Source organism: Chiroxiphia lanceolata, chromosome 24 (genome assembly GCF_009829145.1).
Source record: "Chiroxiphia lanceolata isolate bChiLan1 chromosome 24, bChiLan1.pri, whole genome shotgun sequence".
In the NCBI taxonomy this organism is placed as follows: domain Eukaryota; kingdom Metazoa; phylum Chordata; class Aves; order Passeriformes; family Pipridae; genus Chiroxiphia; species Chiroxiphia lanceolata.
In genome coordinates this window covers 3,576,983-3,604,391 of record NC_045660.1, presented here as the reverse complement: position 1 = coordinate 3,604,391, position 27,409 = coordinate 3,576,983, and the positions used below count along the sequence as shown (strand labels likewise).

General features: G+C 49.4%; 1 protein-coding gene across 3 annotated transcripts; it reads left to right on the top strand.

The window, feature by feature from the left end:
• The first annotated feature begins 759 nt into the window (after window positions 1-759).
• On the top strand, window positions 760-27,209 carry WDTC1 (WD and tetratricopeptide repeats 1). Of its 3 annotated transcripts, none has more exons than XM_032709785.1 (16): window positions 760-894; window positions 6,440-6,587; window positions 9,179-9,262; window positions 10,146-10,192; window positions 11,342-11,453; window positions 11,880-12,067; window positions 12,914-13,096; window positions 13,381-13,475; window positions 14,606-14,721; window positions 15,882-15,957; window positions 17,721-17,817; window positions 19,193-19,366; window positions 22,757-22,992; window positions 23,374-23,542; window positions 23,930-24,122; window positions 24,255-27,209. In XM_032709785.1, the coding sequence occupies exons 2-16, from the start codon at window positions 6,480-6,482 to the stop codon at window positions 24,450-24,452; spliced, it is 2,076 nt and encodes a 691-aa protein (XP_032565676.1). In that variant the 5' UTR covers window positions 760-894; window positions 6,440-6,479; the 3' UTR covers window positions 24,453-27,209. The 3 variants fall into 3 exon arrangements, with proteins under 3 accessions (XP_032565676.1, XP_032565677.1, XP_032565678.1); XM_032709786.1 differs by lacking the exon at window positions 760-894 and adding an exon at window positions 1,744-1,963; XM_032709787.1 differs by lacking the exon at window positions 760-894 and adding an exon at window positions 2,246-2,261.
• Window positions 27,210-27,409: the final 200 nt, after the last annotated feature.

The window sequence follows — 27,409 nt, the reverse complement described above, 5'->3', positions numbered from 1 at the left end:
CTGAGCCTGCCCTGACACAGCTCCAGCCGTTCACCTGGGTGCTGTCCCTGCTCACACAGAACAGAGATTGGAGCTGCCCCTCGGGAGGAATAGAACCATGGAATGGTTTGGGCTGGAAGGGCCCTTAAAGCTCACCTCATTCTACCCCCTGCCATGGGCAGGGACACCTTCCACTAGTTCAGGTTGCTCCAAGCCCCGTCCAACCTGGCCTTGGACACTTCCAGGGATGGGGAAGCTGCAGACCCCAATGAGGTTTCCCTTCAGCCTCCTGGACTAACCGAGTGATCTCAGCCTATGGCTTCCCCTCGAGACTCTTCACCACCCTCGCAGCCGATTCCACACCTCGAGCTGCCCGTGATGCTGAGAGAGCCCAGATACAGCGAGAGCTTCAAACCCGCCCAGGCTTGGGGAACGGGAGGGGGAGTTATGGCCGCCATCACTCTTCGACTACAACTCCCAGCAGCCCCTTCGCGCCGCCGAGATCCCGCCCCCTCACACCGATTGGCGCATCCCCCAGGAACCGCTTTCTCCCTTCCCATTGGCTCAGCGAGCTGTCAATCCCGGCTCGGCGGCGCGCAGCGAACGGTGCGCTATTCACGAACAGCACTTACGCCGTTTGCGCAGCGGCCGGGGCGTGGCGCCGCGTGGGGGGCGGTTGCGCAGTTGGCGTGGCGCATGCGCGGTGCGCGGCGGCGGGGTTGGGGGGGGCGCAGCGGAGCCCCGGACAGCTGGCGGGGGTAAACAGGGCCGGGGGCGGGGGGCACGGCCGGGGGGCCCTCGGGCACCCCCTGCGCTCCGTCCCGTCCCGTCCCGTCCCGTCCCGCTCGGGCCCGCATGGATGGAGCCTCGCCGCTGCCCGCTACCCGCCGCGTTCGCGCCCGGGAGGCCTGACAGGTAACGGCCCCCCCCTACTCCCCTCCAGCGGGCCGGAGGGGCCCCCCTACCCTGTCAGCCGCCCCCTCCTGTATCCCCTTCCCTGTCTGCCGCCCCCTCTCTGTGCCCCCTTCCTTGTCGTCTGTCCCCACTATGCCCTTTTCCCTCTGAGCTACAGTCCTCATAGCCCCTTCCTTGTCAGTCGCCCCCCCCCCGTGCCCCCTTCCCTGTCATCTGTCCCTGCCGTGTCCCCTTCCCTCTGAGCTACACCCCCCATAGCCCCTTCCCTGTCAGCCACACCCCTGTGCCCTCTTCCCTCTAAGCTACAGCCCCCATACCCCTTTCCCTGTCAGCAGCCCCCCCCTGCCGTGTCAGCCCTGTACCCCCTTTTCTCTGAGCTACACCCCCTCATACCCCTTCCCTGTCAGCTGTACCCCCTTCCCTGTCAGCTACACCCCCGTGCCCCCTGCCCTGTCAGTGGCACCCGCTTCCCACTGCTCCCTGTGCCATCTTCTACCTGCCCTGTACCCTCTTCCCTCTGAGCTATCTTCCCCCTTGCCCCTTCCGTGTCTGCCACACCTCCTGTGTCCCCTTATCTGTCAGCTTTTCCTCCTCTCCCTTTCCTGACATTTCCCCCCCACCCCTGTCTTTCCCATCAGTTACCCCACCCCAGGCTCTGTCAAGTGCCTCCCTATCTCCCCCCAGGTGTTACCTCCCTTCTCTTTGCCAGGAGCAAACCAATCCCAGTTTACCCCAGCCCCTCATCCCCGTTTTCCCCAGACCCTCTTCCTGCCCTCTCCTCCCCATTCCTGCATCCTCTGGCAGGCACCCAGCCCCTGCCAGGTGCAGCCCCTGCTTTTTGGCTTCCCTTTCCCCCTCCTACACCTGGCACTGCCCTGTCCTCACCTTCCTCTCCCCTTTCCTAACTGTGACCCTGCCCTGCTCCCTCCTCTGCTCACCATCCCCTCTCTAAACCCTTCACAGAACCTTTCCCTGCCCCTGGTGGGGGTCCTGCAGCCCCTTTCCCTGGAAGGGGGATCAGCCTTTCCTCCTCTGCCAGCTGAACTCCTTCCTGGAGCTACTGGGCCGTGTGGATCTGGGCATTGGGATGTTGCTTGTGCTGGGTGAGGTGTTGTCTGGCATCTTTCTGTTATCCCAGTGGATGTGTGAGCTGGGGGATGAAGGGGAGAGGTAGGATTCCAGCTGGAGGGCTGAGCTGGAAGCACTGTATGTCTCTGGGCTATCTGAGTTTCCCTGACAGTCCCCTTGTGCTGAGTCTGTCAGGGCTCAGATCCCACTTCTCCTCACTCTCTCCACGTTCCATGTCCATCTGTCCTGGGGACCTCCTGACAACTCCTTCAGCTGGAGCAAAACCTTCTTTTAGCAAGGTGTTTGCTGCTAACCAGGTCATTCCCTCTTGATTTTCCAGGTTTCTTAAAAAAAAACAACCATAAATGTACCTATCTCCATGTATTTTAATTTGATCCATGACCTCTTGGGAAGTCAGGGTAAAGAGGGCAGGGAAATAAGTTGTGAGGATAAAGAAGCTGCATGAGTTGTGTCCTGACTGGTGTTTGGATGGGTGAAATAATTTGTAGATGCTGAAGGGAAGGGTCTTGGGAATGTTCCTTGGGGATGAGCCGTGCATCCGCAGGGCTCGTGGTGTGCAGAGTGCTGCTTATTCCCAGTGACCTTGAGAAACTTGGGCACATCCACACACTTAGGAATTGGATTGCTTGCGTAAAGCTGCTGATTTCAGGGGCCCTGCTGCTTTGTGGAGTTTCTTGGGGTGGATGGAGCTTTTCCAAAGGGTGCTGGTGCCCAGGCTGGGGCTCTGACCCCCTCCTCTGCAGGGCAGGTCTGTGTCAGGATGTCGCTGTGGGGGTGAGGGAGGTGGGGGCTGTTCAGGTGCTTCCATGAGAGGGAAATACAGTCCAGCAAAGGAGCAATCCCCCAAACCCGACCTGCATTGGGATAACTTGGTATTAAATCAATGGAATTATTTGTGTTATCAGTGTCAAGGTTTTGTTTCCAGACTTCGAGCGAGTGTTTTGGGATAATTGGAATCCCGTTACTCCCCTTCCTCCCCATGCCCTGGAGCACCCTCTGGAAGTGTACTTTCCCAGGAGCTTAAGGGGCTTTTAAATTGCTGTCAGTGTAAACACAGCCTGCCAGGTTTGGAGCCCACAGCCTGCAGAAATCTGTGGCTTGTTAATTTTTGACTGCGAATTTAAAGGCCAAGTGTTGCGAAAGTGCTTTTTGTGCCTTTGGAGTTTTAGTGTTGCAGGAGCAGGAGAGTCCAGGAGGGAACTGCAGGTGGGCTGGTGCTCTGTGTGCTCCAGGTGGAGTTTAAGAAGAGGCTGTTGCCATGGGTGAGGTGACAGCTGTAACTAGATCCCAAGTTTTTAGTCCTGTCTGCGGTGTCCCGGGGTAGGTTTGGAGCAGTGAGGGATGAGGGAAGGTTGTCCTTGCTTGAAATTGAAGTGTGATGGAGAAACTTGCTCCAGTGCCATCTAATAAATGGCCCAACAAGGTCACAATCACAGAATCATGGAATGGTTTGAGTTGGAAGGGACCTTGAAGATCATCCTGATCCAATGGCAGGGACACCTTCCACTATCCCAGGTACCTCCAAGCCCTTCCAGCCTGGCCTTGGGCACTTCCAGGGACGGGAAGGGATGGCATCATCTCTAATGTGCAGCCAAAGTGAAGCTGCTTGTGGAGTCATCCCTGGTAGCACTAGTGCAGACTCATCCTACTTTGTCCTTGTCTCTGGGACTTAATCCTCTCATTCCACCATGAGTTGGTTGTGCAGGGTTAGTGAAAAGCCAGAGAAGTGCCAAGAATGGGATAGAACAGAATTTGCACAGTGGTTTTGCCAGAAGAGGAACGTCCTTTACTGATTTCCATGCCTTTGGTGGTGACAAAGACTCTCTGAAGGGGCTTCATGTTTGGAAGCCTTTATGTGGCTAAGAAATTGGGAGACAGATTTATTTTTGTCTAATTATTTGTTATATATATTTTTCAGGGGACCTACAAATCTTGGGGGATTCTGTGTTTTATTCCAGGGTCAGTTTGTGACTGGACTGTGGATCTGCCTGTACAGTGGTGGGGTCAGTAGTCTTGAGTGTTAACAGCACTTAATATTTATTTAATTAAGTTATTATGTATTTAGTTAGTTAATAGTCAAGAATGAGGTAACTATTATATTTATGGTGAATGTGAGTCTGGGATTGTGACCAGTTGTGGCTAATGCTTAAAATCTGACCCAGAATCAGAATTTGGGACCTTTTAATTCTTTGTCTGTGATCCCACGATAATTTAAAGGTTGCCTAAGCCTTTGTAGCTGTGGAATACCTGTTGAGCAACAAAAAAAAAAATAGCAATATGAAAGCAAGAGAGGCTCTTGGAGTCTTCTTGGCCAAGACACGTGTTCTGGGAGACCTTTGAGCATTTTACAACACCCAGTTGCCAAACCAAGCCCTTTCTAGGAAAGAGAGACACCTCAGGCTCCTGCATTCCTGTTTGACTGTGGGTTTTTGCCTAAGCCTGTCACCCAAAGGGCTGATTTCATGGATAATTTTCCTGACCTATATCTTTTTAAGGAATAAAGTTGTGTTGATCTCCTGAGACCTGAGGAACAACGTTCTGTTGGGGACACCTCTGAGTGACAGTGACCCATCCAGAGAGTTGGGAAACTCCACAACACATCTTTAATCCTAAAAACACTCCCAGAAATAGCCAACTCCTGTGTACTGTGTCCCCTGGCCAGTGTGGGTGTCAGAGTTCCAGAAGGGGGAAAATGCTGGGACAAAGGAGACTGTTGAAAATCAAGGCAATTTGAGTCTCTCTTATATGGACTGGCAGGTTTTGGGGGATTTGAATCTTCCTTCTCTCCGTTCATACAATGGATTTATAGTGTATTTGCATTGATTTATTTAGCTCTAAACTGGCTTCTTGGTGTGGGTTATTTCAGTCTGTATAGGAAAGATCTGGATCTTTCCATGGACGTGCATTTTTCCATGTGTGTCCTTGAGGTTTGGTGCTGTTTGAATGAAAAGGAGCTGATTGGAAATTAGCCATAATTGGACATAGAAAATGTGGCAGATTTTTTTGTAGGGCTCTTAAGAGAGCAGTGGGGTTTTTTGTCCTTTGGGAGGTGAGAGCCTGCCTGGCCCTGGCATGGTGTGGGTCCTTTTGGGGTCCTAAGCTCAAAATTAAACTGCTCTCAAAGAGGGAGACAAGAAATCTGCCTGTCAGGGAAGAAGAGGAAAAACCTGGATGCTGCTTGGAGAGAGGAGACCGTAGACAGAATCTGGGAATGTTGTAGGGAAGCACTTGAAAGAGTGGAAAGCTGCAGACAAGACTGAGGCCCTGAGATCTGCTGGAATATTGTCCCTCGTGTCTCTTGGGGATAATGGATCATTTGTTTCCATGGAAAAAGTTGTTTAGCTGCCATCAGTGACTGGTCACAGGTTCCTGTGGAGAAGGGCTGGGTGAGGGCGGGTGGCTGGTGTGGTTAAAATTCCCTTTGAGGAGGAGAAGGAGTGGAGCACTGGGATATAATCTTAGAGATAAGAAGATCTTGGGTTTTGTCCAGTGAGCAGCAGCCCCTCACCTGAGGGGTGAACTGCTGAGGTGTCACAGAACGATGGTCTCTGCCCTGTTGCAGCTCTGGATGGAGAAACTTGCTGTAGCCTGAAGGATTTGTTTAAGGAGGCCAATCCATGGGGATCCAGCCCGGGAGAAGGGCAGGTGGAGGCTTGCTAGCTGGAAAAGGTGTCTGGAGAAGCTGGAGGAGAGGGATGGCAGATACCATTGATCCTGCACGTGTGGTGTGTCCAAACCTGGAGCTGCTTTTTGAGGCAGCAGTGCTCCCTCTCCCTGCAGAGCTCAGCACACGGGGCTGTCTGGAAACCCCATCCTCTGGGATGTCTCCAGCAATGGGGCTTATTTAGCCCAGCTGGCAGCTTTGTGTGGATCTGGCCTTGGACAGGAGTAGTGAGAGGTCTGTCCTGACTCCCTGTGTTTCACAGAGTCATTGAGGTTACCTCTTGCTGAGGTAATTGGGTGTTCAGTTGACCAACCATCACCTGATGGTTGGCTGTTGTGATTTCTAGGAATGTCTGTACCCTTTTGGTTGTTCTAATTTGGTTTTGCTGATAATTAAATGTAATAAAAAAGAGAGAAGAGGTGGCCAAAACCATTGATACTGTGTTTATTCACAGTATGAGTCTTGTTGATTGTAGAGCTTGGGAAACATGACATTGGACATGAGTGAACATGGAGTGGTGGGAGGGAAAACTGTGGGACAGGACACTGCCCAGGGTCTTTGCTGGCATAGAAACATGGATTTTCTAGACTTGTTTAGTCCTGGAATTCTGCTCATTGTGAATTCCTCCACAGACTGGGGATGGCCTCAAGTCAGGCGTTGTTCCTTCCTAGAGTTTCTTCAGGAGCCTTTATACCCAACTTTTCAGTTCTTACCCACTGCTGGTTTTGGAAAATAAAGCTTGACATTGTCTGAATGTGCCTGCCTCTGTCCCCTCCCTGTGCTGTCCTGCAGGTAACTGAATGCCCTCAGCGTGGATCTTGGCTCGGTTGGAATGCTTGGATGCACAGCAGCTCTTCCCATAGCTTCTTTTCCTCTGCCCCATTACAAGAAGATGGCAAAAGCCAACATTACCAGAGACATCATCCACAGACAGATCAAGGTACGTGTTGGGTGGAGGGAGATGGAGAATCAGCGTTTGTGCTGGATTGGGAAATACTCCTGGTGGTGCCTTTACTTTGGAAAAGATCTCTTGTTGATAAGCTCTATGAGAAGCTTAAGAGAACAAACACATAGGACCTATCACTGTCCTTAATGAGGAACTGGGGTGAAGTGTGGCATGGCAGGAATACAGTTCCTTTCCCTGTGCTAGTTTGCCATCAGCAGGTCTGTTCCTTTTGAGGGAAATACAGCTGCTTGTGTTTGGGCACCACAAAGGCCCCTTAGCCAGCTTCTCTCTCCCCTCTCTGTGTTCTCCCTGTGTGATCTTGCCATCAGAGGTATTTCTGACTGTAGTAGAGCTAATGATCTCTGTCACAGCCTCTCTCTGTCTCCTCTTCTTTAGAGAGTGGTGTGTTGCTTCCTTTGTGTAGGGGAAAAAGCTGCTGCAGTGGTTGGATCAGTCATCTGATGGCTGCATTTGTGGAATATCAACGTGAAAGGACTGGCTGCAGCAGACACAATAGGCAATTATTGCTTGGACTCAGAGGCCTGAAATCATTTGCAGCTCTGCTGGTAATCAGCATTCAGGAAAGGGGTCTGTGAGTAGCCAGAATAAGGAATTGGAAGTGCTCACTTTGCAGTTTGGTACCAAACTTTGTGTGACGAGCCTGTAATTTAATCCATGTGCAAAGATTTGTTTTGCTGCCCTAACAAGGAGAGGCTGGTTCTGTGGTTAGAGCCTTAGCCTGGGACTGTCTCATACTGTCTGCTCTGTCAGACTTCGATCTGTGACCTTGGGAAGGTTGCTAAGTCTGACAGTTCCCTGTAGGGAAAGCAAAATCCTACTCCACAGCCCTCACAAAGCCACTGAGGCTGCAGCAGCACAGGAATTACACCTGCAGCAACTTGCACTGGGCCCAGCAGGGCCTTAGGAATGCTCTCCACAAAAATACAGCAGGGGGTTTGAAGTCTGTCATGGAAGCTCCTACAAAAAGCCTGGTTTGTTTTCCCTCCAACACTTTCATGTCTGTCTCCATTTTGTTTTCAAATAGCTTTTGGAGTGTGTGGAGTTCATTACTGAACGTTGGGCTGGGAAGGGAATTCAGCAGTTCTGTGTCTGCTCTGGGTCTGCTGACATGTTCCAAGCCCTATCAGTGTGATTTTTTTTTTTTGAGCCCCATCAGTGTGATTTTTTTTTTTGAGCCCCATCAGTGTGATTTTTTTTTTTTTGAGCCCCATCAGTGTGATTTTTTTTTTTTGAGCCCCATCAGTGTGATTTTTTTTTTGAGCCCCATCAGTGTGATTTTTTTTTTTTTTTGAGCCCCATCAGTGTGATTTTTTTTTTTTTTTTTGAGCCCCATCAGTGTAATTTTGACATTGTTGTTCCCATCCCTAAATGCTGATAGTGAAGGAGTAAGTTACAATTTTTGACATTGGTGTTCCCATCTTTAAATGCTGGTTAAAAAGGCTTGAGTTGAGCATGGTATGGGATGGGACCAAGGCTGGGTGAGTTCCTAGGAAGGAACCTCCTTGGCTGTTCCACCCAAAATGTGACTTGCATTCCCTTGCCTTCATCCCTGCCTCTGCAGTTGGCCTTTTTTCATCGAAGCCATCTGCTAATGCATCTGTGAGCCCTGTGAGATCACAGGGGAAACAACTGTCCTGCTTTTCTTCACCTTCATTTGTACTGACGCAGTTCTGTGGCAGCTGTTCCCTCTAGAACAGCCTGTGCTGTGGTGCTGCAGCTCCAAGGTCCTGCTCCATGGCTGAGGAAATAACCCATCCCAAAGGAAGCTGTCCAGTCACATTCCCTGGGATTTGCCCGTGCTGGTGCCTCAGGACAGGCTCTGTAATGGCAGAGTTGTCCTGAGCAGCTCTGGTCCAGAACTGCTGTCCTCAGGATTGAGTTCCTGCTGAAGTCATCACCAGGGGATAATAATGGGCATTCCCAAGCTCTTCCATGTCTTCTGTTTCAGGCCCAAAGTAGGCAACTTACTCTGCCTTAGTGTGGGCCTGGTCTTGGCTCCCCAGCTGAGCCTGGCACTGAGCTGAACATCATTTTAAACCAAATCAGGGGCAAAAATTATGATCTGCCTACCTGAAGATGTTCAAATGATGGCTTAGAAGGCTGGAGAGGGAATTGTCAAAAGGGCATGGAGTGATAGGACAAAGGGGAATGGTCTCAGCTGAAAGAGACCAGGGTTAGATGGGATATTGGGAAGAAATTCTTCCCTTTGAGGGTGGGGAGGCCCTGGCACAGGTTGCCCAGAGAAGCTGTGGCTGCCCCTGGATCCCTGGAAGTGTCCAAGACCAGGTTGGACAGGTCTTGGAGCAACCTGGTCTAGTGGAAGGTGTCCCTGCCCATGGAGGGGTGGAACTGCATCATCTTTAAGGTCCCTTCCACGCCAAACCATTCAGTGATCCTCTGATTCTGTGCCTCCTTACTTAGAGCACAGCTCCCTCGCGCTGTGGACACCCCAATACCCGGCAAAGCAACCTGCTTGATTTTTAAACTTTTAAGAATCTTCTCTTAAAAGGGGAAATAGGAAATGTTTTGTTTGCTGTAGGAAATGTTTTGTTTGCCCCGTGCAGGAGAGGGGAGCGCTGGGCTTCGAGCGGCACTACCACGTCACGGACCCCTTCATCCGCCGCCTGGGCCTGGAGGCAGAACTGCAGGTGAGTGGGCAGTGCCCAAAGAGCAAACCAGCTGCTTCCTCACTGCAGGAAGGGTATGAAATTCTCTCTTTTGTGGGGTGGATGCTGATTTCTTATCCCCCAAGCTGCGTTAGAGCCAGGAATAGCTCAGTGAGAGTTTGTGTGAGCTTTCCGCGCTTACCTGCTGCACGTGCAGGAGAGCCAGTTGTCAGCTCTTCAACACACTCAGCTCTAATGCTTAATGTGTTCCCTAAAGAACAGGTTGGTTTGCACTCTGACACAGCTTATTATGTCACATCCTAATGTTATCTTGGTTTGGGGGAGGAAAGGGTCCTTTTGTCCCCCTTTTCAGTCACACCTCCCAAATCAAACACTATCAGTGCTCCTCCTCACTACAGCTGTTGGTTAATTTGGATGAAGATGGATGATGGAGTCACCCAGCAGCAAGGTGCTTCTAACAGAGCTATCAAAAGTGCCTTTTCCCTGTGTTCCCAGACAACCTGCACATGTAATTTGTCAGCCTCGCCAAGGGCTTTGGAAGCAAAGTCACCTTTCCCTGCGTGCAGCAGGATTTCAGCTGTAGCCTCCGAGACTAAAACTGCCATTTTATTCAACACTGCCTTTTTTTTTTTTATTTGTTTCACTTTGCCTTTTCTACCCTGACTGCTATAGCATGTCTTTCTTTTCTGGAGGTGCTTATTTGCCATGTGGGTGAGGTTTTTTTTGTTTTGTTTTGTTTTGTTTTTTTACAGGGTTGGAATAAAAACATAAAAAAACCTGCTTGTATTGGAACAAGTTGTTATTTGTGGGGAGCTCGCTGTGTCCTTGCCTTAGAACAACTCTGCTTGATAAATCTGAAGTTTGTGTAATACCATCTTCCTTTTTTTTTTTTTAATTCCCTCAGGGTCACTCTGGGTGTGTCAACTGTCTAGAGTGGAATGAAAAAGGAGAGTAAGTATGTGGCTTGGTTTGGGAGCAACAAACCCATAACCCCAGGTTCTCCTAAGAGTAGGATGTAGGTCATTTTATCACAAGCAGCTGCTTCCCATTTCTAGTAAAGTGGAGCTCAAGCTCAAAGTTTTAGCTGTAGTAGAGCTCACGCTTCAAAAAGAAGCTTTATTTTGTTAAATATATCTGGATATTATTAGAAATGCCCCTTTAGTCAGTTCAGAAGGGAAATGGTCAGACTAAGAAGTGGAGATTGAAGGCTGCTTCTCTTCTCTTAAGTGGTATTATGGATTATAATGGATCTTTAGGATTTGCCCAGCTGGTGGTGACATTTCCCAACCCCCTTCACCATACTGTTAAAAGCTGCTGCAGGGGGACAAATATCTAAGGGAAGGAGGTAGAGAATTTACCCCTCTGCAATTTTAGAGAGAAACTAAAGGGCATTTCCATTAACCAAGTGGAATAAAGACTTTCTACCTGAGAAATGAGTGGCTGGAAGGAAGAGCATGTATTTCCGGACACGCCTCTTAGAACATCCAAGGTCTGCTTCTCAGAATGATTTACCAGAGAAAATTTCATGTGCTTGAAAGAGATTTGGCTACAAGGAAATAAGTTTAAAACAGCTGAGAGTTGCAGATGTCCAGTTCTTTTGGGCTCAGTGCAGAGGGATGTGCCAGGTCAACAGCACCTTGCAATGACTTTATACTTTTAAAGCGGTTTGTGGTTCACTCCATGAGCCCTGGGACTGCTTGGGCACATCCAGAGCCTGGGAATAAATGCCTTGGCTTGGCTTCAGGGATGATGGGGAGCACTTAACACAGCCAGGATAATAAGAAAAATGGAGGCCCTGCATTTTGTTGTTGACCAAATACCTCTGTTTTCCCCTGTGCCATCGGAATCCGTTCAATGAGCCGAACCAACGAAAACCACTCACTTTATTTTCCATGGAGCTGCTGTTTGGCTGGTTTAGCTCCTTGACCTGGCTGAATGGATGAGTGCATGGGGAACACAGAGCTGAGGAAAGAGAGAGGAAATGGGCCACTTAGGGCTGAATTAACTTAATGGATGTCTGTGGTCAAACCGCTCTGTGAAATTGGTCACGGCTTAGAACAGAACAATACTTGGTGCATATTTCTCTTCTCTTTCATTCAGCTTGTTGGCCTCTGGCTCTGATGACCAGCACACCATTGTCTGGGATCCTCTGCACCACAAGAAACTCCTTTCTATGCACACAGGACATACTGCGAACATCTTTTCTGTCAAGGTATGTGGTTGGAAGGAATGAACAGCCAACAAAATTGGTAGCTAAGCAGCAAGAGAATAAATCCTTGCTGGGAAACGTTTTCCTGCAAGCAGTTTGCCTCCCAAATAATTTAATATTTCTAATGATACAAAAAAATGAATTAAATCCAGTACTGCACTTAGTTTATGCAGATCCCTTTGAACTCTCTGTGATTTCAAAGGAAATGGTTGCAGCAAATTGGGATGTGTGACGAAGAGGCAAATTGAAATGTGTGTGTCCTGCTGTAGCTGGTGACTCCTGGGCGTGCACACTGACATGTGTGTAATGTAGGTAATGACATGGGTTATCCCATGTTCCTGAAGCAGTTCCTGCTCCGTGACTGCCCGGACAGCCCAGTGGTGTCCATGTGAGCAGCCTCAGCCTGAAGGTCAGATCTCTCTCCCACAGTTCTTGCCGCATTCGGGGGATCGGATCCTCATCACGGGAGCTGCGGATTCCAAGGTGCACGTCCATGACTTGACTGTCAAGGAGACAGTCCACATGTTTGGAGACCACACCAACAGAGTGAAGCGGATTGCCACGGCTCCCATGTGGCCAAACACCTTCTGGAGTGCAGCAGAAGACGGGTTGATCAGGTACAGAATTCCAGCTGGTTTGGTTTTAGGGTCCCTCGCAGTACGTGCTGTGCAGGCATCTGGAGAGAGGCTGTCTCTGTACTACAGAGCTTAAACTCATCTCTCCCTTTCTTAAAACTGGAAAAATTTATCTCGTAAAATCTGATAAATACCCTCCTCATCTCCTCCATTTTGCTCCACTGAAGAGGGAGGCCAGGAAAGGAGCAGCCATGTCAGAGGCAAGGGAGATATAACACTGCATAACATTTCCCTCCAGAGTCATTGAGACTCTGATATGAGTATTTTTACTATGAGGCTCTGTTTCACTTTTCCTATGAGCTACTGTTTGTGAGGTCATGACTTGGAGTTTAATTTGGAACTTGAATAAATCTGTACACGTTATAGAGCTGGTTTTAATGATTATCCTGATACTGAGGCCTAGTGTGTATTGAACTGAGATGCTTCCAGTAACCTGTGGCACAAATTACTGTTGTTAACATGTCCTTGGTGTCATCTCATCATGGATAATGAATTGTAGGTCACTGCTGAGCAGTGTCAGTGTGCTGCTTTGAGTGGTCTTCAGTTTGGTCACCAAGGAAAACTTAACAAAAGGTTCTTCCCCCAGAGGCTGGTTGGGCACTGACCAGGCTCCCCAGGGCAGTGGGCACAGCCCCAAGGCTACCAGAGCTCGAGGAGCATTTGGACAACACTCTCAGGGATAGGGTGGGATTGTCAGGGTGTCCTGTACAGGACCAGGAGTTGGACTGGATGATCCTTGTGGGTCCCTCCCAACTCAGGGCGTTCCGTGATTCTCTGCTGCTGCTTCTGCTCTCCGTGACACGAGTGCCTGACTCCCTCCCTTTGCAGACAGTACGACCTGCGAGAGAACAGCAAACGCTCCGAGGTCCTGATAGACCTGACTGAGTACTGTGGGCAGCTGGTGGAGGCCAAATGCCTGACAGTGAACCCCCAGGACAACAACTACCTGGCAGTGGGGGCCAGCGGGCCCTTCGTGCGGCTCTACGACATCCGCATGATCCACAACCACAGGTAACAGCACCTGGCTTTGCTGGGCACGTGTGAGCTACAGAAATCTGGTCAAGGCTCTGGGGGGAAGGGGGACTTGCAGGGATCCATCATCTGTGAAGTTTTACTCTTTTTTTTTTTTCTATCACCCAAAGCCTTTTTGATTTCTGAATACACTGGGGTGATGTGAGCCTGGTGACCCATAGCTGGGTGGGCCTTGTCCTCATGGGTGAACATAAAGTGTTAGCTTGGATCAGGCTTCCAGCAGTTGAATGCTATGATTATAATAAGGCTGTTCTTCTGGCTAGGAAAAGCATGAAGCAGAGCCCTTCAGCTGGAGTACACACGTTCTGTGACCGACAGAAGCCCCTCCCGGACGGCGCAGCACAGTACTACGTGGCAGGTATGGACACCTGTACTGGGGAGACACTGGGAGAGACTGGTGGGACCTCAATGCCTGAAGAAGCAGAGTTGTACTCCTCACACAAGGAACCACTGCTTGGAGGAGCTCTTCCATGGGATATTCCCTGGAATTGCAGTTTGTTTCACTTCTGTGCTGTGGATTCTTGCTCAGTTCTCTGATCTGGCAGTGCTGTGGGGTGGTGAGCTGGCCTTGCTGCTTCTTGTCCAGCATAAATGTCTTTTGTCACTTTTATTGGAAAGTCAGGAATTGGGTAACCTGGGCTCTATATGCTTTCCTGGAACTGCTCCCAGCAAAGCTGCTGTTCAAAATCTTTTTGGCACAGGAGAGAAATGACTTGTCCTCATCCTGCAGATGAAGAATCAGTGATGCAGTGTCTGAGCAATCTATATGACATTCTTCTCCAGTGCTTGTTATTTACTATCCTTTTCCCCAAAATGTTCGGGTTTTTTTCCAATATCTCAGACCAGCACGTTCAGCAGACCAGTTCTGACAGTCCTGCTTCTGATGAGTCCCACTGGAGGATTCCTCAGGTCCCCTGAATTGGTCATGCAACACATCTGCTGTCTGAGCAACAGAACCTGTGTGTGAGCTGAATATTTAGGAGCTTTGGTTTGGTTGTGCTGAGGGCTTTATGAAGGAAACCTGATTAGAGGGTTGAAGATGGAGGTATTTGCAGATGGCACAAATGGCAGAAGCCAAATCCTGGTGAATCCCTAAAACTGAGGTTTGCTGGGTTCTGCAGGCTCCTTGTTAACAAGGCAGTTACAGTCCTCGTCTTCATGTGGAGATGGCCTTGCAGAATCAAAATTATTGAATGGTTTGGGTTGGAAGGGACCTTAAAGCCCATTTCATTCCACCCCTTGCTATGGGCAGGGACATCTTCCACTAGACCAGGTTGCTCAGAGCCTTGGACTCTTCCAGGGATGAGGCATTGATACTTAGAAGCTGTGAAAAAGCCCCTGTGTGTTTTGGTGGCTGATGGAAGGATCCAATAAACAGCAGGAAATGGGTGCTCCATGGCTTTGCCCTTGTAAAAGGGAGCAGCTGGGGTAGGACAAAGACAGCACTTACTGGTTAAGCCAATAATTACAAACTTCTCCTCTCCACAGGGCACCTTCCAGTGAAGCTGCCAGACTACAACAACAGGCTGAGGGTTCTGGTGGCCACATATGTCACCTTCAGTCCTGATGGCACTGAGCTCTTGGTCAACATGGGAGGGGAACAGGTAAGGAGGCAGCTGAAGTTTGGCAGAAAGCTTCAGATGCAGTTGTTGAGTCACTGCACATTGTTGTGTGCTCTTGAAAACAGGTACAGCAACTTCTCTGTGGGTAATCTGATTGATTTTAAACTGCTTTCTGATTAATTCAGACTAAGTGCTTGGGATTAGGGATTTATTTGTTATGCTGTCACTGATCAAACTTGAGCCACATTCTGTTCTGGTTTTCCAATTCACAGTTCACTCTCTGGAAGAGGAAAAAGTTCTGGAACTGACCTTTGCTGACCTAGAAAAGATTTCATAGCTCATTCTTGAAGCATCAAACTGCTTCTGTAATAGGGCATAGTGACTAAAGGACTTGGAGAAGTAAAGGCCTTCACCTGGAATATTGATTGCTTTAATTTTAAGCTCTGGGTGATATTCATGGATCTTCTGTAAAGCCTATCAATGAAATGAGAAAATCCTCCTGACAGCATTAATCAGCGTGGATTAAGCAGGAACTTTGCTAGTGGGCAGGTTGCACTGTGGTTGTCCCCTGCAGGTCTTTCTCACCTGTGCTCTCATTCTCTTTAAGAGAAGGTGCTGAGAAGGTGAAGTGTAGGGCTGATCTGGGCTGTCCATTCCTGTCCCAGTACAACTGTAAAATAGAATTTCACAGGGCTGCCTTTGGAGTTTCTCGAGAAATCTTATAGAAATCTTGAATCTTAATATATCCTTCTCAGTTTCTCAGGTTTCATCTTGAAGAGATTATTCCCTCAGTTCAGTGTACCACCTCTTTTCTGTCAATAAATGTTTGGTTCCTTCATGATCACTGTGTTAATTAAATTAATTTATTGGAGTTGAAGCTTTCTGAGCAGGTTGGTCAGTGGTCAGGCCATCTTTTAAGTTCTGTAGGTGTGGGGAGGGCTGTCTTAGCTCTGGGATAAGACCAGGCTGCTGTTTCTCAGCATTATCCCTTCTGAACCCAGTGCTGGAATGGAGCACACCACTAGTACTGCTGCCATCCCCATCCATAAACAAGATTCCCAGTTAGAAAATTGGAAACAGCAAACACAAACACGAAACTGTACACCCATCTGGCCCTGTTTTATTTTGGTGACTTGAGCATCCATATTTTGCTGATTTTTTTTTTCTTTTTTTGTCTCATTCTCTCTTTTTCCTTTCCTTAGGTCTATTTGTTTGATCTGACATACAAACAGCGACCGTACACTTTCCTCCTCCCGAAGAAGTGCCACACTTCAGGGGGTAAGTGTGATGCTGTCACTAAAGGGAGTGGAAGGCAGAGTGAAGTCAGGGTGCAGCAGGAAAATGAAGCTGTTGCTGGGCTGTTTCTGCAGTGCAGCTCATACCCTGAGTTCTAAAACCCTTCTGCAGAGGGCCAAAACGAGTGTCTGGAGGGGAGAAGTGACCTGTGGGGAGCTGAATGTGTGTGTGTTAATTAAGGAGAATGCTTAAAGCTGTGCACAAGGATTAAGTAGACTTTGTAAGTGGTTGAGGTCGAGGTATCCTGCCTTCAAGTAAGGGGGAAGCTTTGTGGACAGGCATGGAAGAGATATATTGTTTGACTTTTTTTTTTTTTTCCTTTTAATTATCAGTAAAATATAGGATACTGTTGTTTCCTTATACACTCAATACAAGGAAACAGAGCAATCTTCCCTAGTCTAACAATCTGGCCTGGCACTAATAGCCCTCCTACAATCAAAAAGTCATTTATTTGACCAGGAAGTTTGTCCAAAAGCCCTTTCATTCCTTGCTCTGTACTCAGATACCACAGGCAGCAGGCAGTGGGTGGCTGCAGTGATACTCCTGACTCTTGGCAGGGAGTGTTCCCTGCTCACCCCTTCCCTGTGTGACCTGTGTCCTCACCTTAGGCCTTAATCTAAAAATCACCTCCTGGTAGCAGGGAGGTACAGCTGCACCAAACACTCCCTGCTGGGCACAGGAAGTTCAGGGAAAGGCTGGGAAAAGGTGTTATCAGGTCAAAGTCCTGTGCCTGCACGTCCCTGCATGCTGAGATCTCTGAGCAGCCCAGCAGGCTGGTTGGGCAGTGTCCCCAGTTCCCCAGTCTGAAGGGGCTGCAGGAGCACTCCCAGCTGCAGCATAAATGCAGTTTGTAAGGTTTAACCTGAATGTTTTCTGGTGAAATGGCAGCTGATGTGGCTGCATGACCTGCAGAGGATTGATTCAGCCTGTAACAACCCTCCTTGAACAGTAGGGTAAGAAAAGAACTAAAGGAAGAAAGAAAGCAAGCAAGCATCTGGAATTCATCTACTGGATTCCTTCAGTGGTTCTACTCATCCTCCTTGTTCTATTAAGTATTCAACAGCTTAGTTGCATGTTCATTTGTCTGAAATACAGAGTTATACTAATGTCACTAAATACTTGTGCAGTTTTGGGATTTTTCACAAAGGCATATAGTGACAGGACAATGGGGAATGGCCTTAAACTGAAGGAGGGCAGGGTTAGATGGGATATTGGGAAGAAATTCTTCCCTGTGAGGGTGGTGAGGTAGAGGTTACTGAGAAAAGTTGTGGCTGCCCCATCCCTGGAAGTGTCCAAGGCCAGGTTGGAGGGGGCTTGGAGCAACCTGGGCTAGAGGAAGGTGTCCCTGCCCATGGCAGGGGGTGGAACTGGATTATCTTTAAAGTCCCTTCCAACCCAAACCATTCTGGGATTCTGTGATACTCCAGCTATGGCCTAGGCTCAGTCAAAGGCAGATCCCTTCAAGATGCCCTCTCTGTGTGTGTGAGTACTTAGTTCTGTGTGTATCTGGTTTTCTGTTCAAGAGTACCGTTGCAAAGGACACTGCAGAGATTTGGTACTAAATAGAAGAAGGCAAATCAAATCTGGGTGGCTGGAGGAGGTGGGACGTGTGATATCCCAGAAGTGATGTGGTGTGGCTCTGCTGTACAAAAACCCCTGAAGCTGCAGATATGAGTTTGTATAATCTACACTGATGCTTAGCATGGCTTTATAGATATATATGTATATATTTTTCTAACCTTCAGAAGTGCAGAATGGAAAAACCTCTACCAACGGAGTGTCGAATGGCATCCACCTCCACAGCAACGGCTTCCGCCTGTCTGAGGGGAGGGCACACGTGAGGTAAGGGCACAGCTGCACCTCCACAGGGGTCCTGGGCCTCTCTCCTTGTCCTCTTCCTCTTGCCAGGGTGAGGTACTGCCAAAAAAGTGTGAAGTACAAATCCACTTGGTGTGTTCGACTCGATTGTCAAGTGGCCTCTGTCCCAGGAGCTGTATTGGCTTCTGGTGCTTGGGCTGTGAACAAGAGCATCAGGAAGAAATTATCCATGAAGATTTTTCCTCTCTTGTGATGAATTAGGGTGGACAAAACTAAGAAATGACTTTTCAGGCCTGGAAGCAAAGCGTCCTGGGTGGTTGTTCCTTCCTGACTTGCAGGAACTGTGTGTTGGGAATGGGAGAGGCTGCCAGGTGAAAGAGCCTTGCTTCCCTTTGCCATGTTTTGGGCACCTGCCTTCTGGAAATTGAAGGAAGCAGCCAGAATTTCTTTAGGACAGTGACACTGGAGTCACTACTCCTGCAGTCTGCATGGGAGCTGGGAATGGATGGAGAAGCTCTTCTTGTTTATTCCTGGTCCTTTCCTTCCTGAAGAGCGAAATGCAGTTGGGGTGAAGCAGCAGCAGCACATCTTGGTGGCTGTTTTTCCTGAAACATGGTTCAAAGTCAAGACACTTATTTAATACCATATATGGGTAGTCTGGGTTCCACCAAAGTCGCTTTGTGGAATGTTTCAGCTCATTTCCTCTAGATGGCCCCTCCACCGCGGCAGCGGGAATGGGGCTGGAATTTTGGGTTGCGGAGCATGGGCCTGGTGAACTCTGGATGCTTCTGGATTTGCATTGTTCTGCACTGCTAAAAGGGGATTGGAAATGTTGTTTATGCAGTCGAAACAAAGATGTGTCGGTGAAGTGTGGTGTTTAAAGTACCCACTGCTCAGTTTGGAGTGTCCCTGTGTATAAAGGAAAAATGGAAACGGTCAAATGATGGCCGAACTGATGCATTCAGACTGACAGAGGGTGGGTTTAGATTGGATGTTAGGAAGAAATTCTTGACTTTAGGAAGAAATTCTTCCCTGTGAGGGTGGGGAGGCCCTGGCACAAGTTGCCCAGAGAAGCTGTGGCTGCCCTTGGATCCCTGGAAGTGTCCAAGGCCAGGTTGGACGGGGCTTGGAGCAACCTGGGATTGTGGAAGGTGTCCCTGCCCATGGCAGGGAGTTGGTCCTTCCCAACCCAAATCATTCTGTGATTCTGTGGTTGAAAAGAAACCTTCCTCCTAAATTCAGATTATTCAGATCCAGGATCTCTTCTGTCTTTTCCTGAATCCTTTGGTATTAGGCAATGCTCGCTGGGAGCTTGCTAAGCTCAAACTAAACACCACAAACATTTACCTGGAGTTAAGGATGTCCAACTTACCTGTGCTCCTCCTTTCTTTCCCATCAGCCCCCAAGTGGAGTTACCTCCTTACCTGGAGAGGATCAAGCAGCAAGCCAACGAGGCCTTTGCCTGCCAGCTGTGGACTCAGGCCATCCAGCTCTACAGCAAAGCAGTGCAGAAAGCCCCCAACAATGCCATGCTCTATGGGAACAGGGCTGCTGCCTACATGAAGCGCAAGTGGTAAGGAGCCAGAGTGTCAGAGTTCAGTGTCACAGGTGCCTGACTTCCAAGGACCATAGATATCTTGTTGGAGGACCTGGTTTTCCTGTGGGGTTGGGGTTATTGGGTTGAGTCATAAGTGGGCACCTCTGGCACAGCAGTGTGTATTGGAGAAATTATGGTCAGGCCCAGCTGATAAAGCTCATCATCTCACCTGCTGACATGCTGAGTGAAGTTTTGATCCTTCCCTTTATAAAAAGAAACCCAGAATCCACTTCTGAGTCACAGGGTGTCTCCAAGGGTGTTTGCATTTCTCTGGGTGGTTCTGATCTGCATTAGAGTGGGTAATGGTGACTGTGCTTTATAACATCTCATGGTAGAAGGTTGGTTTAGGGCTGCCCAGGGTGGCTTTGTTTGCTGCTTTACCCAGGTACCTCATACTGGAGATATTCAGACCTGGTGGTTCCTGTGTTATCCCAGTTAACCCACACTCCCCTTGACTGGAAACCTCTCAGAGGGATCTGGAGAGGTGGCAACTGGTGCCTTGGAATGTGAAGGGGATTCTGTCCTAATGGTTGCAAAACACCCTATAAGCCTCTGCAGTAGGTAATGTCTCTCTGACCAGTGGCCAGAGCTGCATCTGCAAGATGCAGCTGAGTTATTTTAGTGTCTGTCCCCTTGAGCAGAGTAAGACTGAGTAGCATGACTTGCCATTAACATATTTAAAATAGCTGTGGTCCTTCATCTCCATTTGCTTTGTGAGGATATCCTTCCCCTCTCCCTGCTGAAATCCCCAGTATGAATTCTCCTCTCCTCTTGCCAAGATAAAGAGCAGCCAGCAGTTGTTGTGACTGTTGGTAACTGGCCTACTGGCTGTTTTGCAATAGCAGAGATTTGGGAGCTGCCTCAAAAAGACCTCAGTGTTCAGAGGGAGAGGAACAATAGGTTGGGATTAAGGAATGGAAGACAGTTGCTGAGTGCTGATCTCATGAATGACATTTTTCATATAGGAATCGTTTTTCCCGAAGGGTATTGGCAGATCTGAACCTTTCAGTGTGTCAGCTACTGCCTTGCCACAGTTTTGGGTAGCAGGAGGATGTGAAAAACATACACACAATGGGTTTCTGTGGCATGCAATGGGTAGAATTTAAATAGTACCGAGCTGATCTCTTCCAGGTGCAGAAAAGGGACATTTTTCTGCTAGAAACAGCTTCTGGTATATGGAGAAGGTGGCTGGGATGTCACTGAGCAGGAGGCAGAGGCAGGCAGTGACCCACACTGAACCACAGCATGTCTCTGAGGTGTTCTTGATGTTTGGAGCAGGAACAGGTATAGGCCACCCTCAGAACCCTGCAGGTCCTGCTTTGACCTTGTTCTCTAAATAACAGAGAGATCAGGAAAAAAAGGAAGGTCTGTAATTTCCTAACCTCCCCTTGCTCATCTCCCTTAAGATGCTGCTCATACTCTACAGCACTTCAAGGCTGTTCTTTGATATTTTGCTCCTAAAAGCCAACTGCATCACCCTCTGGATTGCTTTTAGCAGTCCATGTTGACAGTACTGAGCTGATTTCCAGTTTTGCACAGGCTGAGTCAAAGCTGTAACAAAGGGAGAAGTCAGTGCCTGCTTTACATCTCACTGTGTACGTTTTCACACCAGTCTGTTGGGCTGACACTGGTAAGTTGAGGCTGAAGGATGTTTGAGAGTGGTAAAGCAGCTCATAACCCAGTCAGGTCTGAAAATGTGACACACTAGTCTGTCATCCTAACAAATAACTTGCATCCCCTCTTCCTCTGATTAAAAGTGGCCCGTTGCTGTGTCCAGGTTCCTGAATTAACACAGACAGTGCTGCAAAGACAGCCCTGAAGAGCAGCATTCCTTCTACCCTTCTGCAGATCTCATGGACAAGGCATTCCACCTTCTGACTGTGCTGGCCAGTGGCCAATATCCACCTAGACAGGAGGGAGCTGGAGGGTCAATGGTTTGCAGAACATGTTTTGTGGCACTGAGTAACTGCTCCTTAGGGTGTAACCCAAAGAGCTGGAGCTCCTCTAAACGAGTCCAGGCACTGGAACACCTCTTCCCTGTTCCACCTGAACGTGAGGAGCAGCTTCTTTACTGTGAGGGTGACAGAGCACTGGGACAGGCTGCCCAGGGATGTTGTGGACTCTCCCTCACTGGAGATATTCCAAAGCTGTCTGGACACAGTCCTGAGGAACATGCTGTAGAGAACCCTGTTTGGGCAGGGAGGGTGTCCTGCATGACCTCCAGTGATCCCTTCCAACCTGAGTCATTTTGGGATTCTGTGATTCCGTGACAAAGGCTCCGTATGATCTAAAACTGTTACCCTGTAGAAGGCACAGGGCAGTTCATCATCTTCCCTTTGGGACTGTTTCAGACAGTGCATGGAATCACAGACTCCTGGAATGGTTTGGGTGGGAAGGAACCTTAAAGATCATCCAGTTCCACCCCCTGCCATAGGCAGGGACACCTTCCACTAGCCCAGGTTGCCCCAAACTCACTCCAACCTGGCCTTGAACATTTCCAAGGAATGGGGCATGTAGGTTATAGAGGTGAAACATTGTTATTATTATTATTATTAACCGTCACATGGCACTCTCTCAGGACAGCTTGTGATGCCTCTGAGCAGTTCAGGCTTGATGCTGGTACACTGGGTCTGTCAGCCCTGTCAGTCTGAGCTGAGCACCACACAAGGCTCAACAAATCCCTCCTGCTCCCAGAGCACAAGCAGGGACACCCTTATTCCCACAGCCAGAGCTCAGGGAAATCAAGCATAGTACTTTAAACAGAATATCAATATCCATTACCATACCAGTCTGCTGTAACACTCATTTCTAAAACTCAAAGGTTTTTCCTGTAAAGGTGAAAAAAAGACTCCTGCTTGAGCTATTTGTCCATCAGGGCTCTGAGATGAGGTGGGTGGTTCTGCAGCTCCTGGCTGAGGGCTCTGAGTGTCCCTGGGCAGGAGCTGTGCCGTGTGTCCACACAGGGGCACGAGTGAGCTGCCGTGTGAGGAGCCTGTTTGCCTGGCACGGGAGGCCTGTGCTGCCTGGCCAGAGGGCTGCTGCATCCTCCATCTTCAAAGGACTTCCCGAAATGTGTTACAGCAGGGAGCTCTGCTCTCCCGGATTTAAAATGGCAGGTCAGGGCTCGCAGGGCATCCCTGTGTGGTCACATCCCAGGGCTGCCTGTGGGCGTTGGGGAAGCTGGGCCGGGTCAGGTGGTGGCCCCGAGACACAGCAAATGCTGTTAGTGAGCTTTGTGGGGTGCCTGCTGCGTGGAAAGAGCTGGAAACAACAAGCTGTGGTGTGAAATGAGGGCTGGGAAACAGCAGTGGAAAATGTTTGCTGTTGCTGCTCGGGCTGTGTGATCCACTGCTCCCTTTTCCTCAGGGACGGGGACCATTACGATGCTCTGAGAGACTGCTTGAAGGCCATATCCTTAAATCCATGCCACCTGAAGGCCCATTTCCGCCTCGCCCGCTGTCTCTTTGAACTCAAGTATGTGGCAGAAGCACTGGAGTGTCTGGATGACTTTAAAGGGAAGTTTCCAGAACAAGCACACAGCAGTGCCTGCGATGCATTGGACAGGGACATCAATGCAGCCCTTTTCTCCAAGAGTGATAATGGTGAGTGCCACTGCTCCGTGTGCTCCTTCAAGGTTACACTGAAATCTAATGATCAGACAAGGATTTTCCTCCTTAAACTGCCCCTCAGAAGTAAAGCTCCAACTTCTGAGAGAGATTGATTGTTACTGTGCACAAAAACCAGCCTGAGCCTGTTCTTTCCTTGCGCCTGGTCCTGGTTTGCTCTTGAGTGAGAGTGTGATAAAAGGAGTCTGATGTAGCCAGGAGATAATCTGGAAGGAAGCTGGTGCTCTAAGCCCTGCTCCCTGCTGGAATCGTCCTTAACTCTTCCCTAAAGCTGTTGGGGTCTCTTGGAGTGCTGTTTGCTTAGAACATGTTCCTCCCCAAATGGTGTCGAGGGGAAAAAATCTGTTGTCCTTCCAGCTGAAGACAAGAAAGGGGGAGGCCCCATCCGGCTCCGAGCCACAGGCCGCAAGGATTCCATCTCTGAGGACGAGATGGTGCTGAGGGAGCGCAGCTACGACTACAAATTCCGATACTGTGGCCACTGTAACACCACTACAGACATCAAAGAGGCCAATTTCTTTGGCAGGTATGTTGGCAGAGTGTGGCAGGGACGCAGGACAGGGGTGTGGGCAGCAGCAAGATGCTGTCTTCCATCGGATAAAGCCTCATGTGTTTATATAATGACACAGGCACTGGTTTGGAGGGTTAAAAAAGACAACAGGAACCCTCCTCTTGTGTGGCTGCACGAGTAGCTGATCAGTAGCAGATCCACAGAGGGACCTGGTTGGGTTAGTGTTTCAGAAATCCATTTGGGATTGAAAACGGGACTCCTGGGGGTAGAGGGACCAGCACAGGAGCTTTTTCTGGATCTGTAAGCATGAGGGGTGTCAGCCTGTGAGTTATAGAAGATTCTCATGTCTGCTAGAGACTGGCTCTGAGCTGTGACCTCCAGCCTGTGCTCCTCTCGCCCTAGCAATGCACAGTACATAGTCAGCGGGTCGGACGACGGCTCCTTCTTCATCTGGGAGAAGGAAACCACCAACCTGGTCCGAGTGCTGCAGGGAGACGAGTCCATTGTGAACTGTCTCCAGCCTCATCCCAGCTACTGCTTCCTGGCTACCAGCGGCATCGACCCGGTCGTGCGACTGTGGAACCCCAGGCCAGAGGTGAGAGCTGCAGTCAAAGACTCCCCTTGTCAGGAGGTGGAACGTGGTCTTTCCTACTGTTTTTTCCCCGCTGGCTTCTCTAGTGAGAGCAGCAGTAACGGCCCCTGAGCTCTCTCCCTTGGTGCCTTGCAGAGTGAAACGCTCAACGGCCGCGTGGTGGTGGACATGGAAGGTGCTTCCCAGGCCAACCAGAGGCGGATGAACGCGGACCCTCTGGAGGTGATGTTGCTCAACATGGGGTACCGGATCACAGGACTGACCAGTGGTGGGGCTGGAGGCTCAGATGATGAAGACAGCTCAGAGGGGCAAGTCCAGTGCCGGCCCAGCTAAAATAGAACTGCCTCTCCTTCCTCTAATTGTTTGGCTGAAAGGGAACCTAGTTTCCTTGGTCCTGGACTCTCTCTGATGAATGGCTGCACTGTTTCGCACTATGCACAGAGTAGGACAAGCTGGCAGGGGCAGGAGCGGCCGTCTCTGTAAACCATCACCTCCTCCTCCTCCTCCTCCACAGCATGGCAGTGCAGTCCGGGGTTTGCCTTTAGTGGAATTTAGTCCCAACAGGGGTCTTTGAGTTGTCTGTAAGCAGTGTAACTGGTGATTATTTTTCCAGAGCTGCTGTATGATGTGGTACAGGGTGATGTTGCCTGCATTGCAGAGGGGATGTTAAATTCCTGAATAAAATACAAACCTAGGGCAGGGGTTATGGAATGAATTTACTGCAGTGATTCTGAAAGCTTGACTCTGTGCTACCAGCCTGTCTAGAGGCCCCCAGTTTAGGGTTGTTGGCCATGAAACACCTGTTTTATCCCATAACATCTTTGTTCTGGCTTCCATCTCAGACACATTGTCAGCAGATGTGGCTGTGCTGTATTGAGGACTGGAGAATGCCTGTCTTGTCCCCCTGTCTTAGCTGAAGGATTGTTGAAGGCACTGGATATGTGCAGCTCAACGGGGCAGGATGTGCTTGCCCAGTTCTGGTACTTTCTCCTGTGGTCCATGAACCCATGGAGGGAGGTGGCAGCAGTGGGGACAGGTTGGGTCAGAGGCTTAGGACTCGTGTAGCTGAAGCTGCTGAGGAAAGGGGCAGGTCACAGCCTCTCTCTCTGTTGCCCAGTGTGTGTAGCTGTGTTCACCTTCTCCTCTCCATGTCACCTGTGTGGGAGCTGAGAACGTTGTCACCGTGTGTATGTTACAACTACAGTTTGGAGCTGTTAGAAGCAGCATTTCTGGGCAGCCAGCTGCTCTATCTTGGCCGAGGTGGACCTTTTCTGCCTCGTTGTTGGTGTGACATTGGATGGATTCGTGATCCTCTCAGGAAACCTCCTTCCTCTTCCCGCTCTCCACACACTGACTGGCTGCAGAGCCAGGAGCGCACCAAGAAACGCAGCACTGGTACTTCCATTCCTTCCCCTCTCATGTAGCACACAGCCCTGTTTTTCCCTCTTGCAGTTGCCAAACACTAAATACCCAACAGATCTTACACAGCTGTGCTACAACCGAACCCGCAGAGGTTGTTTTTTTCTAGGACTATCAACTAAGACCAAAGAGCCCCTGGAGATCTGAACCGCTCTGCGCTGTCTCGTAGCTCTTCCTGCTGAAGGTCTGAACATGCCAGCCTTGGTCCCAGGGGTGTGAGGTGTGTGTCTGGGAGTGTGTGCGCATGTGTGTGTGCTGTTCTTCCATGTGGTGCAATCCCTGGTCTTCCTGTTGCTGCTGTGGAAAGAGGAGAGGCCTCCTTTTCCTCCTCTGGCTGTTTCTGGCTGCCAGGCGTTGCTGAGCGAGGCTGCGCAGTGCTGGCTGAGCAAGGGCTGCCTCTCCCTTCCAGAACAGTCTTTGAGATGAGGAGGGAGAGAGGTCATGGAGTCTGGCAGCATCTCTCCAAGGACACTGTTCCCTGCAGGGAGAGAGAACTGGGATCTCATCCCTGCCCCTCAGACAAACGTCACCTGCTCTGTCTCGGAGTGAAGCCGAGCCCACCCCGGTTTTGTGAGAGCCCCTTGAAACAACCACCTCCCCTCGTGCTCTGGGATGGCAGAGTCCTCTCCACCTTCTCCCACTGAGGCAGAGCTCACCTGGGACAGGTCACTCTGCTCCTGAGGGCAGCTTTGCTTGTTTTCACACAGAACCTACGACTGTTCAGTTCACCTGTTTGCTGGGGTACAGGCTCCCCCACCCCGGGTGTACCTGCTCTTCAAGGCCCAGAGGCAGCAGAAAATTCTCCTCACTTGGGTGGCTTTCTGACACGCTCTGCCCTTTTCTTTTTTTGCTTAAGGCTTCCTACTAGATGCATCCTTTTTTTTTTTTTTCCCCCTCTTCTCCTCCCACTCAAACTTTTTTTTTCAGCTTTCAGTAGACAACGTCTGCAGACTTTGATTTTTAGACTGAGAGACTGAGATGGAAAGCTCTGAAGAGAACAAACCTCTCCCTCCCCGTTCACCTTTTGCTGTGGCAGCTATTTTTTGGGGTTTTTTTACACTCGTGAGACAGTGCAGCTCTTTTACCTGCCAGTTGCAGTGTGAAAGCAAACAGATTCCCTGCCTCTGCAGTGGGTTGCTGTTTTTAATGGCTGCTTTGGTTAAAAAAAAAAAAAAAAGATAAATAATAATAGGAGTGAAAAATCTTTCTGCCTCCAGCCCCTTTTCCCCTTGTTGTGGGCAGATTACCTGCTTGTCACTTGTTAATGAGGAATTTGTATTTATTGGTGAAGGGAAAAAACATGCTGGGGAAGTCGGGAGAAGATGTTGCTTTATTGACCTCTGCTGTTTACTTCAACCCCCTCTTTGGGAAAGCTTCTTCCTGCTCTTTCTGGTTAACTCTTTCTAGCCTGGGATATGCAGGGATGCCTCCTTTATTTTTGTATTCTAGCAATGGGCTCTCCGTTAGGAGACTCTAGGATTCTCTTCGTGTTGCAGTGACCATTGCTTCTCGCTTTTTTCGAGTACTAAAGATGATCATCTCGTAAACTTTGCCCCTGCAGTTGTAGAGGTAACACACGAGCCTTACTGCCCTCATTAGTAGGAGCAGAAAACTTGTTTCTCTGGTCCCTGGAAGAGAAAGGGTTAAGCGATTAAATAATTCTTTGTTCTAGTCCTTTCTTGGTGTCATTTTGTTTGGGGGATTGTTCTGGCTTTGTTCTACCTTCCTCCTCTGTGGGTGGGTGGAGGGTGGCCTGGTTGGGGCTGGGTGTTGTCTGTGCTTGGTGGAGAACAGAGACTCCAAAAACCCGAGTGGAAAGGGGGCTGGGGAGCCCAAAATGTGGTTTATAAGCTGTGGTTGCCACTGAGTTA